Source organism: Ovis canadensis, chromosome 21, assembly GCF_042477335.2.
Source record: "Ovis canadensis isolate MfBH-ARS-UI-01 breed Bighorn chromosome 21, ARS-UI_OviCan_v2, whole genome shotgun sequence".
NCBI classification, from domain to species: domain Eukaryota; kingdom Metazoa; phylum Chordata; class Mammalia; order Artiodactyla; family Bovidae; genus Ovis; species Ovis canadensis.
Window position 1 is genome coordinate 64,128,462 of NC_091265.1, and position 14,295 is coordinate 64,142,756.

At 52.3% G+C, this 14,295-nt stretch overlaps 1 protein-coding gene across 6 annotated transcripts in view; it reads right to left on the bottom strand.

Moving 5' to 3' along the window:
- Positions 1-14,295, bottom strand: part of SHANK2 (SH3 and multiple ankyrin repeat domains 2) — a 554,755-nt gene that overhangs the window by 346,962 nt on the left and 193,498 nt on the right. For 4 of the 6 annotated variants that reach the window (XM_069565267.1, XM_069565265.1, XM_069565268.1 and 1 more), the window contains 2 exons: positions 666-732; positions 91-261 (listed from right to left, as the gene is read on the bottom strand). In XM_069565267.1, coding sequence (XP_069421368.1) covers positions 91-261; positions 666-732 — 238 coding nt within the window. The remainder of the gene's footprint in view (positions 1-90; positions 262-665; positions 733-14,295) is intronic. The other 2 variants (XM_069565270.1, XM_069565269.1) reach the window with 1 other exon arrangement.

A 14,295-nucleotide genomic window follows, 5' to 3' on the forward strand; every position in this document is an offset into this window, starting at 1 on the left:
CAAGACACAGAGGCCACCCAGCGACTTCTCCAGGCGCCCTGGAGTCTCACTGCCCACCCCTGGATGGGATGGCGCCATCTGAAATCTCACCGCTGCTGGTCCAGTGGGCCTGCTCCCCGCTGCACGTCCGGTGTAAGCCCGGGGCCGGAGGGAACAGGCCAGAGGGCTCTTCCAAGATGCAAGACTGCGCCCAGCCGCCGGCAGGGCGACGGGACAGAGGAGGAGCCGCAGGGACAGTCCTCCTGGTTGGCACGAGGGGTACTGCAAAGGGGAGCGGTCATCAGCAGACAGAGCCAGGGACGCAGAAGTGGGAGGGGGAGGGGGACGCCCCTGGCTCTTCCTGCCTCGTTTCATCGCCATCTCCGACTTTAAATGGAATTGCGTATGTTACAGAATCCCCCCGCAAACCCCTCTCAATCGGTCACAAGGTGATCTGGTTCTCTGGTTGGACGGCAAGGCCCTGCAGCCATCACCGGCGCCCTTGCCTGACATCTAAGGGGTTCCGTGCCCCGACCCCGCCACGTGTCAAGAAGACGCAGCGACAGAGGTGGAGGAGATGCTCGGACTCTGTTCTCGTTAAGTTTGCGTAAAAGCAGACTCCGAACCAACCCGGCGAGGTGACCAAGCCCCCGCGCGGTCCACTGGCAGCCAGCCAGCCTACTCACCAACGTCGGTCTCCTTGTGGTTCTTGATGTACTCGGCCAGCTCGAAGTTGCCGGCGATGATCGCCACCTGCCAGGAGAGGAAATCGCGTTAGAGGACACGCGGCACATCCTGACGGCCAAAGAGCGAAAGTCCAATCAGAGCCTCTTTTGAAAAAGTAAGGGATACTCCCCCCTTCCGGGTTTCCTGAGATACCGTCAACACACAGCACTAAGCTGAAGGTGTGCGGCCTGATGACTTGACTTGGATATTTGTGAAACGATGACCACAGTGAGTCTAGTTAACGTCCATCACCTCATACGGCTACACACGCAGCTTCTTCCCTACGACCTCCCTGGGGGCCCAGTGGCTGAGGCTCTGCGCTTCCTGCGCAGGGGGATGGGGTTCGATCCCTGTTCGGGGAACTAGATCCCACGTGCTGCAACTAGAAAGGGCCCTGCGTGTCACAAGGAAGATCAAAGAACCCGCGTGCTACAGCTCAGACCCAGCGCAGCCAAGTAAGTGATCTTCCTTCAAAGGCGAACAATTTATCCTGAAGATTTTCTTTAAAAAAAAAAAAAGAACAAACGTTTTTCCCCTTGTGATGAGAACTTGAAGGATCTACTCTTACCAACTTTCAAGTGAACCGCGTGGCTGAACGCAACATCCTCTGGGCTAGTTTGCCTGGTAACTGGAAGTCCAAATCTGGACCATCTTCACCCATTCCCCCAGCCCCCGCCCCAGGAGCCACACAGAACCTGACCTCTTTTTCTGAGATTGTTTAGACACCACAGCAAAGTGCGAGCAGGCAGTGTTTGTCTGATTCCAGGCAGCCTGGGCCCTCAAGGCCTGTATGGTGTGCCAGGCACGGTGTGGACCAGTCGGAGCTACTCAAACAGCAGCCACCACACCCAGCAGCCTGACCAGAGGCACCTTCTCCCGCTTGGCCCCCTTCTCTGGGGCCCTGGCCACTCTTCCACCACGAGGCCATCATTCCACGAGAATCTACCTGAGACAGTCCTCTGCCCAAGAGGCCACGGAGGGGGCAGGTCAAGGGACTGAGCCTGGAAACCCCCCAGACGGGGAGTTGCATTCCCACCAGTCCTGACCGGTCCCAACATGCTCCCTGGAGGTGGGGGGCGGCCATCCATTCCTCTGATTGGTCCCCATAGCTAGAGGAACAGGGAATCTCAAAAAGGACTCACAGCTCTTCACTGAGTTTCAGTGAAGCAGAAAAAACTCCACCTATGCACAGCATAAACCAGCACCTACAGGCAAGGGTCCAGCTCAAGCCATATAGACACAGTGACTAAAGCGAAGAAGCCACGTGGTCTGTGATGCACTGAGGCAGCCAGGCAGGCAAAGACAAAGGCCCTGGGGGTGGCCCTGGGGCCCCCGGGGAGACCTGATACAGAGCTCACGTGGGCAGGGCTCTCCGCACCCCAGTGGGGTGCCCTGGGCCCAGGGGGGCAGCCATCTCCACTCTCAAATGAGCGAGGTGTTCAGATACCAGCCTGCAGACACACACGTCAACCGGCAGTCTACTGGCAGCCATAATGTGGGTGGGCCTTCCCTGATCCTTTGGAGGCCTTCAGAGCAAAAGCTGAGATTTGCTGGAGGAGAAATTCCACCTCGAGGCTGCACCACCAGCTCCTGCCTGAGTTCCCAGCCTGCTCTTCCGACTGCAGACTTGCCAGCCCCCACAGTCTTGGGAGCCAAATTCCTGCAAGAAATTTCTTAAACATACATGTCTCCATCCTGCTAGCTCTGCGTCCCTGGAGAAACCTGCTTTACACGGCTCCCTGCGGGGGCCGGGGGGCTGCAGTGCCAGAGCCCAGACCTCTGTCTTTGGAAGTGACACTGACTTCAACTCTTGGCCATCACCTAACGCTTGGTGTCCTGCAAGGATGCCACTGACTGGAACGGCCTGGAGACAAATTCAGCCTCCTCCCTGGTCTGCTAACGTCAGGGGAGCCACAGCAGCCCCTGTCTGCACCAGGCGGGGGTCCGAGGGGTGGACAGCAAAGGCCATTTCAGCGACAGGCCCTGTGAGGCCTCCCTGGGGGCTCAGATGGTAAAGAATCTGCCTGAAATGTGGGAGACCAGAGTTCGACCCCTGGCTCAGGAAGATCCCCTGGAGAAGGGAATGGCAACCCACTCCAGTATTCTTGCCTGGAGAATCCCATGGACAGAGGAGTCTGGTGGGCTACAGTCCATGGGGTCACAAAGAGTTGGACACGACTGAGCAACTCTCTCTCTCTCTCTCTCTCTCTCTCACACACACACACACACAGGTTCTGCAGACACAGAAGCAGGTTTAGAAGCACCTGGTGAACGGAACTTCACCAGCCTCCTGAGGGTGACCATCCATCTGGGATGCAGGCCTCAGATGGTGGATCCTTGAAACAGAGCAGGGGGACTTCCCTGCTGGCCCAGTGGTTAAGACTTCACCTTCTAATGTAGGGGATGTGGGTTTGACCCCTGGTTGGGCAGCTAAGATCCCACATGCCTCTCGGCCAAAAAAATTCAAAATGTAAAACGGAAACAAAATTGTAACAAATTTAATAAAGACTTGAAAAATGGTCCACATCAAAAAAAAAAAAAAAAAAAAGGAAAGAAAGAAAGAAACACAACAGGGACAGAGGATAGGAACCTAAGCAGGAGGTCCACAGAGGCCCTGAGAAGCCAGTGACCTGGTCTGTTACCATTTATGACATGAACCTAAAAGGAAGGGTCTACAGGGTGACCCATGACATGTAACCCAATGTCATTTAGGGGACAACTGGTCAGAGTCATTCCTTGTTGGAATTGCCTGGTGGTCTAGTGGGTAGGACTCCACGCTTTCCTTGCAAAGGCCTGGGTTCAATCCCTGGTCAGGAAACTAGGATCCCGCAAGCTGCACAGCGCAGTTTAAAAAAAAAGAAAAAGCATCATTCCTTGTCTTCCAGCCAAACTCTCAAAGGTAAAACTCCCTCCCACCCATCAGGATGGCTACTATCAAGAGACAGAAAATCACAAGTGTTGGCAAGGATGTGGAGAAATTGGAAGGTTTGTGTATTGAGGGTGGGGATGTAAAATGGTACAGCTGCTGTGGAAAACAGTGTTGAATTTCCTCAAAAAAATTCCTACAGAGACAGGATCTAGCGGCTCTGCTTCTGGGGATTTGTACCCAGGGGATCTGAAAGCAGCAATAATGGTTAATTCTTCATGTCAACTTGACTGGGCCACAGACGGCCTAGACATTTGGCCAAAAGTCACCCTGGGCGTTTCTGGATGAGATTAGCACCTGAATCAGTAGACTGAGTAAAGCAGATTGCCCTCCCAGTGTGGGTGGGCCTCATCTAATCAGCTGATGACATGCCTAGAACAGAAAAGTCAAGTAAGAGGAGACTGCTGCCCACCTGTGAGTTGGGACATCTGTCTTTTCCAGCCTTCAGTCTCAGAGCAACATCAGCTTTTCTTGGGTTCTGAGCCTGCTGGCTTTTGGATTGGCACTTACACCATTGGCAATGCTGGACCTTCAGTTCACTACAACCTCAGATTTTGGCCTCCTTGGTCCCATAACAAACCTGTGTGTGTGCGTGTGTGTGTGTGTGAGACGTGTGTACTCTGAGTGGTGTGCTGCTGTAACCCCACTGCAGTTGGAACCTGGCTGAAAGAGAAGCTGCTTTTGTTCTCATCACTGGCGAAACCATCATCTCCTGGGCTCTGCAGCCAGGATGTGGAGGAAACCCACACCCCCACCCTGAATGAAGCCTCCTCCTCTCGCCAAAACCAAACGTGCCTCCTGACACAGAGAGCTATTCATAGGCTCTCTGAGAGCATGGCACGTCCCTGCCAAAACTGGAAAGCAGCCCTGTGCGACAGCGACGGAGACTGCGGTCTCGGGCTGCCCCCTTCTTTGGTCTTCCTTCCAGATGACCACGTCCCCTGCTCCAGACTCCTATGGCAAATCAGGAGGTGGCCGACACCCAGAGACCCAGGAGCCTGGGAAGGTGTCGGAATTCTGAGCATCCTGCAAGCATGTGGGGATGGACGTGGGTCCCAGGCTTAGGGGGTCAGAGGTCACAAACTCCACCGGACCAACTCCAAGGGGGTGTCCATCATCTCTAGGCTGAAGCCCAGAGCCTGACAGGCAGTGGGCAATTGTGCAGATTCCAGACCACAGCCCCTAGGCCTCGGCAAATCCCAGGGGTCCAGGAGTCTTTGCAAACTGATGTGTTACCCAGGGGCTCAGGGACCCTACACTAGCCTTGATGGGCTGCCTAGAGGGAGTGCCTGTTGGGCAGTGGAGGCGAGCAGCATCAGTACCACCAGGAGGTCTGTCTCCAGGGGCTTCGGGCTGGGCCCCAAGCCAGAGGAAGCAGCCGGGGCCCTGCCAAGGCTGCCACACGGGCAGCACCATGCTGGTGACCCAACAGCCTCTCCAGGCTAAAGGGGGACCCCAAGTACTCCTGGGAGACCTGCCCAGGCGAGGCCTCGCCTTTGCTGGACCCCCGAGGCTGGGGATGAAACAGCCTCCTCGTCTGCTAGCCCAGGAATGAAGGGTGTGCCCTGGGCAGGGGTCAGCCTTCACGTGGGCAGCGTGGTACCGTAGTCATGACCACAGCCTCCCCGTGGTGGACCCCTCCAGAATGGAGACCTTGGACAAGGCACACCACCTCCTCTGTAACTGGGGATCATCAAAAGCCTAGCCCTTCTGTGGCGCCTGGAGGATTAAAATCGTTTATACCGATAAACGGTGTACAACAGAGCCTGACATTCCACAAAGGAAACCCAGGCCTTGGGGGGCTTCTCAGATGAAGTCTCCCAAACACATAAGCAGGAACTGACACCCATCTCACCCAAATCCCTCCAGGGAATGAACAGGGAGAACTCTCCAACCCCAGGGACGAGGCCAACACGACCCCAGTCCCAGGGCTCCACAGGGGTGGGGGTCCTCTCCCCGCAGAGGTTGGCATCCTGACCAAACAGCAGCAAATCAACGCACTGAATGAATGAAAGTCGCTCAGTCGTGTCCGACTCTTTGCGACCCCATGGACTATACAGTCCATGGAATTCTCCAGGCCAGGATACTGGAGTGGGTAGCTTTTCCCTTCTCCAGGACACCTTCCCAGCTCAGGGACTGAACCCAGGTCTCTGCACTGCAGGTGGGCTCTTTACCAGCTGAGCCACCAGGGAAGCCCAAGAATACTGGAGTGGGTAGTTTATCCCTTCTCCAGCGGATCTTCCCGACACGAATTAAACTGGGGTCTCCTGCATTGCAGGTGGATTCTTTGCCCACTGAGCTACTGGGGAAGCCCATAAATCAATGCAGGGATCTGTCCAAAGAAGAGGCCCTCACCGCTGTGCAGGCTTCTTACGGGAATAAAGGCACCATCCCGGGAATCCACCGCATTAAAAGAAAAGGGGGACATCTACAGGGTCACCTTTGGAAAAAGCATTTATTTCCGTTTTTAAATTATTTATTCAATTAATAAATTAATTAATCCAGTTGCGCTGGATCTTGGTTGCAGCCTGCAGGATCTAGTCCCCTGACCCGGGACTGAACCCAGGCCCCCTGTGCTGGGAGCACGGAATCTTAGCCAATGGATCATCAAGGAAGTGCTTCTACAGGATCACCTTGACGGCTGCAGCAACGGTTATCAATTTATCGAAAAGCATTTGATGAAACTTAATTAATGAAAAAAACTTAACAGACTAGGAATAAAAGGGAATTCAACCTGCCATCGCGTCAATGAAGGATCTCCCTGGCTAAGAAGCCTCGGGGAAGCAAAGCGGTGCAGGGCTCCAAGAACCTCCAATGTGGGCTTCTGTGCCTTAAGTGGGGGTCCAGGTGGGCCGGCAGGTGTGATGGCCTCACCATGTGCCTTGGCCTCGACCTCAGCTCACGTGTTTGCTTCCACCAGCCCACCCAGCCTCAGTAGAGCCGACCAGCTCCCTTCCACGGGGGCCTCAGGACAGTGTTCTGTGTGGGCAAAAGCTAAAGCCGTGAAGCCTCCAGAGGGCAGGCTCTGGAACGTCAGTCTGCAGCATGGCTTCCAGACTGTTCTACTGGTCAAAGCATAAAACCAGAGTCTAGGCGTGAGGGGAAATACACTCCTCCTCTCTGTGGGTGGGGCTGCACGGCGCTGTAGGTGTGTTCCACAATCTCCTAAAATTCCACTTTGCACTGTCATCTTGAGAGTCCCTTGAACATTAAGGAGATCAAACCTGTCAATCCTAAAGGAAATCAACCCTGAATATTCACTGGAAGGACTGATGTTGAAACTGAAGCTCCAATACTTTGGCCACCTGATGCAAAGAGCCAGCTCATTGGAAAACACCCTGATGCTGGGAAAGACTGAAGGCAGGAGAAAACGGGGCAACAGAGGATGAGATGGTTTGATGGCGTCACCGACTCAACAGACATGAGTTTGAGCAAAGTCCAGAAGATAGCAGAGGACAGTGGAGCCCAGTGTGCAGCAATCCATGTGGTCACAAAGAGTCAGACAGGATTTAGTGACTGAACCACGACAACTTCTGCCCAGTGACCACAGCATGGGTACCTTCCCCGGCCCCACGGGGTGGTCTGGCTTGTCCTTTTGCACTGGAGACCAGGTGGAAGTCCCCAAGGCCACATAGCCATTCAGGATCTGCTTCAGGGCTCCAGAGGCTACACTCCTAGGTGCTGCACACCGAGCTGGCAGGTTAAAGCTGTTTGGAACCAGGGCCCTGGCATCTGTGAGTTATCACCCAGGGAGGCTGAGGACCAGCAGCAGAACGGCCCCCCTCACAAGGGAGCTGCTGAGCCCCAAGGTTGGTGCTGAGAATTCACATTTATGGGGAAAAACCCATCTTCAACATTCAGAAGTCTATAGCTTAACAGTCAACAGGGGAGGTGGGACAATGATCCAACTGGTCTACCTTGATTTTAGCTTCTCAGCTGCCAGCTGTGGCAACGCTGAAGTAGGGAGAAACTTGCCAGGCTCCATCTGGGGAGGGACTACGACTGCGACCCCAACTCCTCTGATGCAGAAGAGACCCTCGATACAGGATTATCCAGTCTTCAGCTGTATAAAATATTCATGCTCGTCCAGGGAAAACGAGACTTGAAAGGCATCTGAAGAGGGGTGTCAAAGTCTACCATGCACACAAATTCCTTCCTAGGGACCCAGTGCATCGTCCCAGACGGATCTGCCAACATAATGCAAATTCCTTCTCTGAAGCAGCAGTGGCTGTGGAGGGCGCCGTCTGCTCCCAGGAATCTCGATAAAAAGCAAACAGTTCTTCAATGTTTGAAAGAAGAAAAAACAAAAAAACCTGCAAGAGAGCGGCTCCCATTGGGACCAGCAGGAAGGAAAGATATGAACTCACTGGGTGTGTGTGTTTTCCTATTTGGGCCCTCGGTCCCTGACTCATGGGGCCGAATGAATGACACCACTGTCTGGTGGGAATCTGAGATCTGGGGGGTTACAGATGTTCCGAGACTGGCCTCTACCACGCTGTAATAAAGATGTCCACAGTGACCAAGCTAATATAACAGCAATGAAATCGGCTCACGTTGATTCAACACACACACTCGCCTGAGCATCTGAAGGCAGGATCTTATTTAATCTTCATATCTGGGAAGGAGGGCTGCTGTGTCTTCTATTTCCCAGCTGAAGGGACAGATTCTAAGAGCTCCAGGAAGTCAGACATGTACCTGTCATGAAGATGGACCTCATCATCTGACCCCAAAGACTTGGGAGTGTAGCCCAGTGGCCCGTACACAGCCTCGAATGGCTTTCATCTCAGAAAATTCTCCTGCACCAGGGCTTAGCCAACTCACTTGAAATACCCTCTCACTTGAAAAGAGGTCCAGGAGAGATGAATAATGAGATTTGATTCAGAAGCAGAAATCCAGCACCATTTCCCACAGATCGGCAACCAAAGAAACGATCAACAGTTGAGGCCACCAGACACCAGTGAGTGAATCAGCTCGGCCATCAGAGTGAAGCCCCACAGACGGGGCAGCGAGAGCAACAGGTGTTCATGTCTCCAGGCCTGGAGGCTGGAACCCCAGACCCAGGTGGGTCAGAAGCCTCCCTCCTGGGTGTGTAGACCGCCATCTCCTGCCCGTGTCCTCACAGGGTCCCTCTAGGTGTGTCTGAGTCCTGACCTCCTCTTATAAGGACACAAGTCTCATAGGAGTCCCAGGTTGCGCTAGTGGTAAAGAAGCCACCTGCCAGTGCAGGAGATGTAACAGACATGGGTTGAATCCCTGGGTCTAGAAGACCCCTAGGAGGAGAAAATGGCAACCCACTCTGGTATTCTTGCCTGGAAAATCCCATGGACAGAGGAGCCTGGCGGGCTATATCATCCATGGGGTTGTAAAGAGTCGGACAGAACTGAAGCAGCTTAACACCGCAAACACTCATAAGATTAGTGACCACACTAGCGACCTCATTTTACCTGAATCACCCCTTTAATGACCCAGCTCCTAATACAGCCACATTCTGAGGTCCCTGGGGGTTAGGACGCCCACACGGGTATCTGGGGAAGGGGACACAGCTCAGCCCGTAAGGCCTTGCTTAATCAGCACACACAGCGATAGTCTCTACCTTCCACCCGGACACGTCCGCTCCCCCAGCAAATGCCTGGATTGGGTGTGTCAGCGGCACACACGGCTGGAGAATCCCCTCCACGTGGCTTATGCTTAGGAGGCAGATGGCGGGGCTGCAGGAGACTGCCAGGGATGAAATGCAGGGGCAGAAACTGCGTCCTTTTACATTTACACAGGGCCATTGTCTCCCCCACGCCCAGAATTACCGTAAGAAAATTCTCAAACACATCTAAGAAGCTGAAGGAATCCAGCAAAGAGAATCTGTACGCCGTGTAGCACAGCTAGGTTACACGATAGTTCCCGTGTTGCTTGGTGTGGCGAGTGTACCCGCAAGTGTGTGCACACATGTTTTTCTGGCTAACTCACTGTGACGCTTCTCCTTCCAAACGATCCCAGCACCTTCACAGACAAAGGACCTCCTCCTACACGCACGGTCACGATCAGAAAACCGGCGTCCATTTCAGATCATCCTCTTGTGACCACTCCATACCCAGAGTTCTCCAAGGGCCTCTTTCCCCACAATTTTCAAATTGTTTTCATTTAGGTCGGCATGCATATAGCAAAATGCTCAGAAGGTATGTATACAATTTGACGAATGCATGGGGGTTCTCAGGTGGCGCTAGTGGTAAAGAATCCGCCTGCCAGTGCAGGAGACACCAGATATGGGTTCAGTCTCGGGTTGGGAAGATCCCCTGGAAGAGGAAACGACAACCCACTCCAGTACTCTTGCCTGGGAAATCCCATGGACAGAGAAGCCCAGCGGGCTACAGTCCATGGGGTCACAAAGAGTCGCACGTAACTGAGTTATTGAGCATGCACGCACACACATACACACGCGCACACACACACACACGCACACACACACAGAAACACACACACACAATCACCACTCCCGTCAAGGAATAAACCATTCTAGATGGACCTGGAGATTAGCACATTAAGTGAGGTAAGTCAGAGAAAAACAAGTATCATATGGTATTGCTTATACACACAATCTAAAAAATGATACAAATGAACTTATTAATAAAACAGAAAACAGATTCACAGACAAAGAGAACAAACTATGGCTACAGAAGAGGAAAAGGGGGGAGGGATAAATTAGGAGTCTGGGATTAACACACACACGACTGTGTGTGAGACAGAAAAACAATAAGGATCCACTGGACAGCACAGGGAACTCAGCTCAACGCTCTGTGACAGCCTGCAGGAGAGGGATCTGGAAAAGAATGGGCGGAAGCACTTGTACATGAGTCACCTTGCTGTGCACCCAAAACTAACACAGCACTGTAAGTCGGCTAGATCCCAACATAAAATAAAAATTAGGTTCAGAAAGAAATGGAGCATTTCCTTCACCCCTTTCCGGTCAATTCCTCCCTCTCCCTCACCAACCGGGAAAACAGGTGACCACACATCGCTCACGTGTGTGACGGATGCCACACACGTGAATGCACGCGCCACCTACTGTGCGCTCTGCACTTCCTGTTCTGTGCTTAGCATACCGCACACGAGCATCGCTCAACCCGCTGGGTACCACAGCTTTGGTTCTCTTGGTTCACAACCTCTCGAGGAGGGTGATGGCTGGGGACGGGGGCGGTACAGCTCTGGCTTCACAAGAAACTGCCTTCCTTCCAAAGTCAGGGTGCCATTCTGTGCCCTTATCAGCATCATACGAGAGCTCTGCTTACCCCACGTTTCCACCAACACTTGACCTGCCTCTTGAGAAACCTGTATGCAGGTCAGGAAGCAACAGTTAGAACTGGACATGGAACAACAGACTGGTTCCAAATAGGAAAAGGAGTACGTCAAGGCTGTATATTGTCACCCTGCTTATTTAACTTATATGCAGAGTACATCATGAGAAATGCTGGGCTGGAGGAAGCACAAGCTGGAATCAAGATTGCCAGGAGAAATATCAATCATCTCAGATATGCAGATGACACCACCCTTATGGCAGAAAGCGAAGAGGAACTAAAGAGCCTCTTGATGAAAGTGAAAGAGGAGAGTGAAAAAGTTGGCTTAAAGTTCAACATTCAGAAAACGAAGATCATGACATCCGGTCCCATCACTTCATGGGAAATAGATGGGGAAACAGTGGAAACAGTGTCAGACTTTATTTTTTTGGGCTCCAAAGTCACTGCAGATGGTGACTGCAGCCATGAAATTAAAAGACACTTACTCCTTGGAAGAAAAGTTACAACCAACCTAGACAGCATATTCAAAAGCAGAGACATTACTTTGCCAACAAAGGTCTGTCTAGTCAAGGCTATGGTTTTTCCAGTGGTCATGTATGGATGTGAGAGTTGGACTGTGAAGAAAGCTGAGTGCCAAAGAATTGATGCTTTTGAATTGTGGTGCTGGAGAAGACTCTTGAGAGTCCCTCGGACTGCAAGGAGATCCAACCAGTCCATCCTAAAAGAGATCAGTCCTGGGTGTTCATTGGAAGGACTGATGCTGAAGCTGAAATTCCAATACTTTGGCCACCTGATACGGACAGCTGACTCATTTGAAAAGACCCTGATGCTGGGAAAGATTGAGGACAGGAGGAGAAGGGGACGACAGAGGATGAGATGGTTGGATGGCATCACAGACTCGATGGACATGGGTTTGGGTGGACTCCGGGAGCTGGTGGTCGACAGGGAGCCCTGGCGTGCTGCAGTTCATGGGGTCGCAAAGAGCTGGACACGACTGAGCGACTGAAGTGAACTGAACTGAGTAAGATACTCTCTAGGTGCATCCCTCTGCTGAAGATGGCATTGGTTCGTTCTTGTTTATGGCTGGGCAGTAAATACGGCGCAAAAGAGCGTATGTATGAAATGGAGCGTGGTTGCCAAGGGGGAGGGGGTGGAGGAGGGACGCCTAGGGTGGGGTCAGCAGACGCAAACCCCTCTATGTAGGACGGACAAACGCCAAGGTCCTACCGCACAGCATGGGAGGCCACGGCAAACATCCTGTGATGAGCCATAACGGGAAAGAAAATACACATACGAAGCAATGTCGTGTCTAACTGTACTCCACAGCAGAGACTGGCGTGACACTGTAAATCAACTATACTTCAAGAGAAATAAAAAGAACTTCCCATTTCCCCAGAAGTCGGCAAAGATGATGATTCCAAGACTCAGACCAAGAACAGAAAAACTCAACCTCACTTAAGCCGCTGCTAATAAAACTGTCCGTGCAGCTTCCACGGGGCCAGGGGGTGTGGGAAAAAAAGAAAAGCCACGGCTATTTCCGCAGAAACATCACTTCTTACCCCCAACTCCAGTAGCAAGAGAGAGGACAGCAGTAGCAGGATCAGCTTATGAAGGTGGCGATCAGACTTCGGAGTTGACCTCGTATACACACACAGCGTGTTTCATTTTATTCAGGGATGTGAAGAAAGTTTAACAAATTAAATTATAAAAGCTAAAAATCATGCTTCTGTGGTAACAGAAGGCTGTAAAGAAGTGAGCTGCTTTGGTCTTCAGGAGAAATTTCACTGGCTCACCTTCTACAAGAAACAGCCCAAGAAACATGTTCACTGAAACTGCTGCCACGGGTCACACGGGGGAAAGGCTCTGAACTCTGAACTGAAGTGCTCCCGTCGAAGCCTGAAGGTCTTCGGTGGAACCAGCCCCGTGTCTTCAGCTCCCCAGCGGCTGTGGTCTCATCACACATCTTCAAAGGCAAGTTCCAGGCTCAGACCATGGGCCTGCCCCACCTCTCCAGCGGGGAAATGAAAAAGGAAGCAAAACCTTCACATCTTCTCTTCCCCTCCCTCCAGCTCCTCCCAGCGTGTTTACAGATACCTTCAGCCTAGGTCACGTCCTTTAGACAAGAAAGCCATCAACTGGCAATGAAGCCCACTGCCTCAGAACAAACATTACATAAAGGGCGCTTTCTTCCTGCTTTTCTTACACGCGCCCTACATGACAGCTCCTATTATTAAAACGTGGACCACTCAGGGGAGGATACACTGAATACCCAGAGGATTCTACCTGCTAAATGCATGGGATGGATGTGAATTAAATCCAACACGATTAAATGACAGAAAATTGCATTTAAATACCTTTAGGAATAAAACAAGACAGCAATGAAACATGAGACGTTGACCGCATTAGGAAAAATCTGGGGGTGGTGGCTTCGGTTCTTTGTAAACAGCAGGTAAAGTCTGGAAGGAAGGAAAACCCAGAGGACGCAGCCAGAAGGGAGGAAAAGGGGAAAGATGGCAAAGATGAAAGGGGCGGTTTTCCTAAAGAAGCCTTGTTTCAAACCACCAAACAGAGAAGCTAAGGACTCAGATGTTCCCACACTGGGGTCTGGGGTCTAAAAGAGACGATTCTGTGTTTGGATGTTGGCGCATTTTAAGACTTGCCCCAGAACTCACACTGAACTATAACCCCTAAGCGTCTTCTGCTGGGAAGAAAGAACTGGACACACTCGGGGCCCTGCCGTGCCTTCTGGCTGGCCCAGTCAGAGCAGCCCTTTCCCCTCTCAACACACCGCTTGGTTTAACTGCACCAGCATTTAAGTCACAGGTCCCCACCTTCCGGGATCAGATGCCTGATGATGTGAGGTGGAGCTGATATAACCACAACAGGAACAAAGTGTGCGATGAATGTGATGTGCTGGCATCACCCCAAACCACCCCCATGCCCCTCCGGTCTGGGGAGAAACTGTCTTCCACGCAACTGGCCCCTGGTGCCAGAAAGCCTGGGGACCGCTGATAAGTGTTCAGGTGATGCTCACTGTGCTTCTTTAGGGAAAGCAGCTGACATCAGGAAGCCAGAGGCATCCTGATGATGACGTCAGATGATGCTAGAGTGGCCACGTGAGGGTTTTGTTGCTGTTGTCCAGTCACTCAGTCATGTTTGACTCTTCACGACCCCGTGGACTGCAGCACGCCAGGCTTCCCTGTCCTTCACCATCTCCTGGAGTTTGCTCAGATTCATGTCCACTGAGTTGGTGATGCCATCCAACCATCTCATCCTCTGTCGTCCCCTTCTCCTCCTGCCTTCAATCTTTCCCAGCATCAGGGTCTTTTCCAATGAGTCGGCTCTTCGCATCAGGTGGCCAAAGGATTGGAGCTTCAG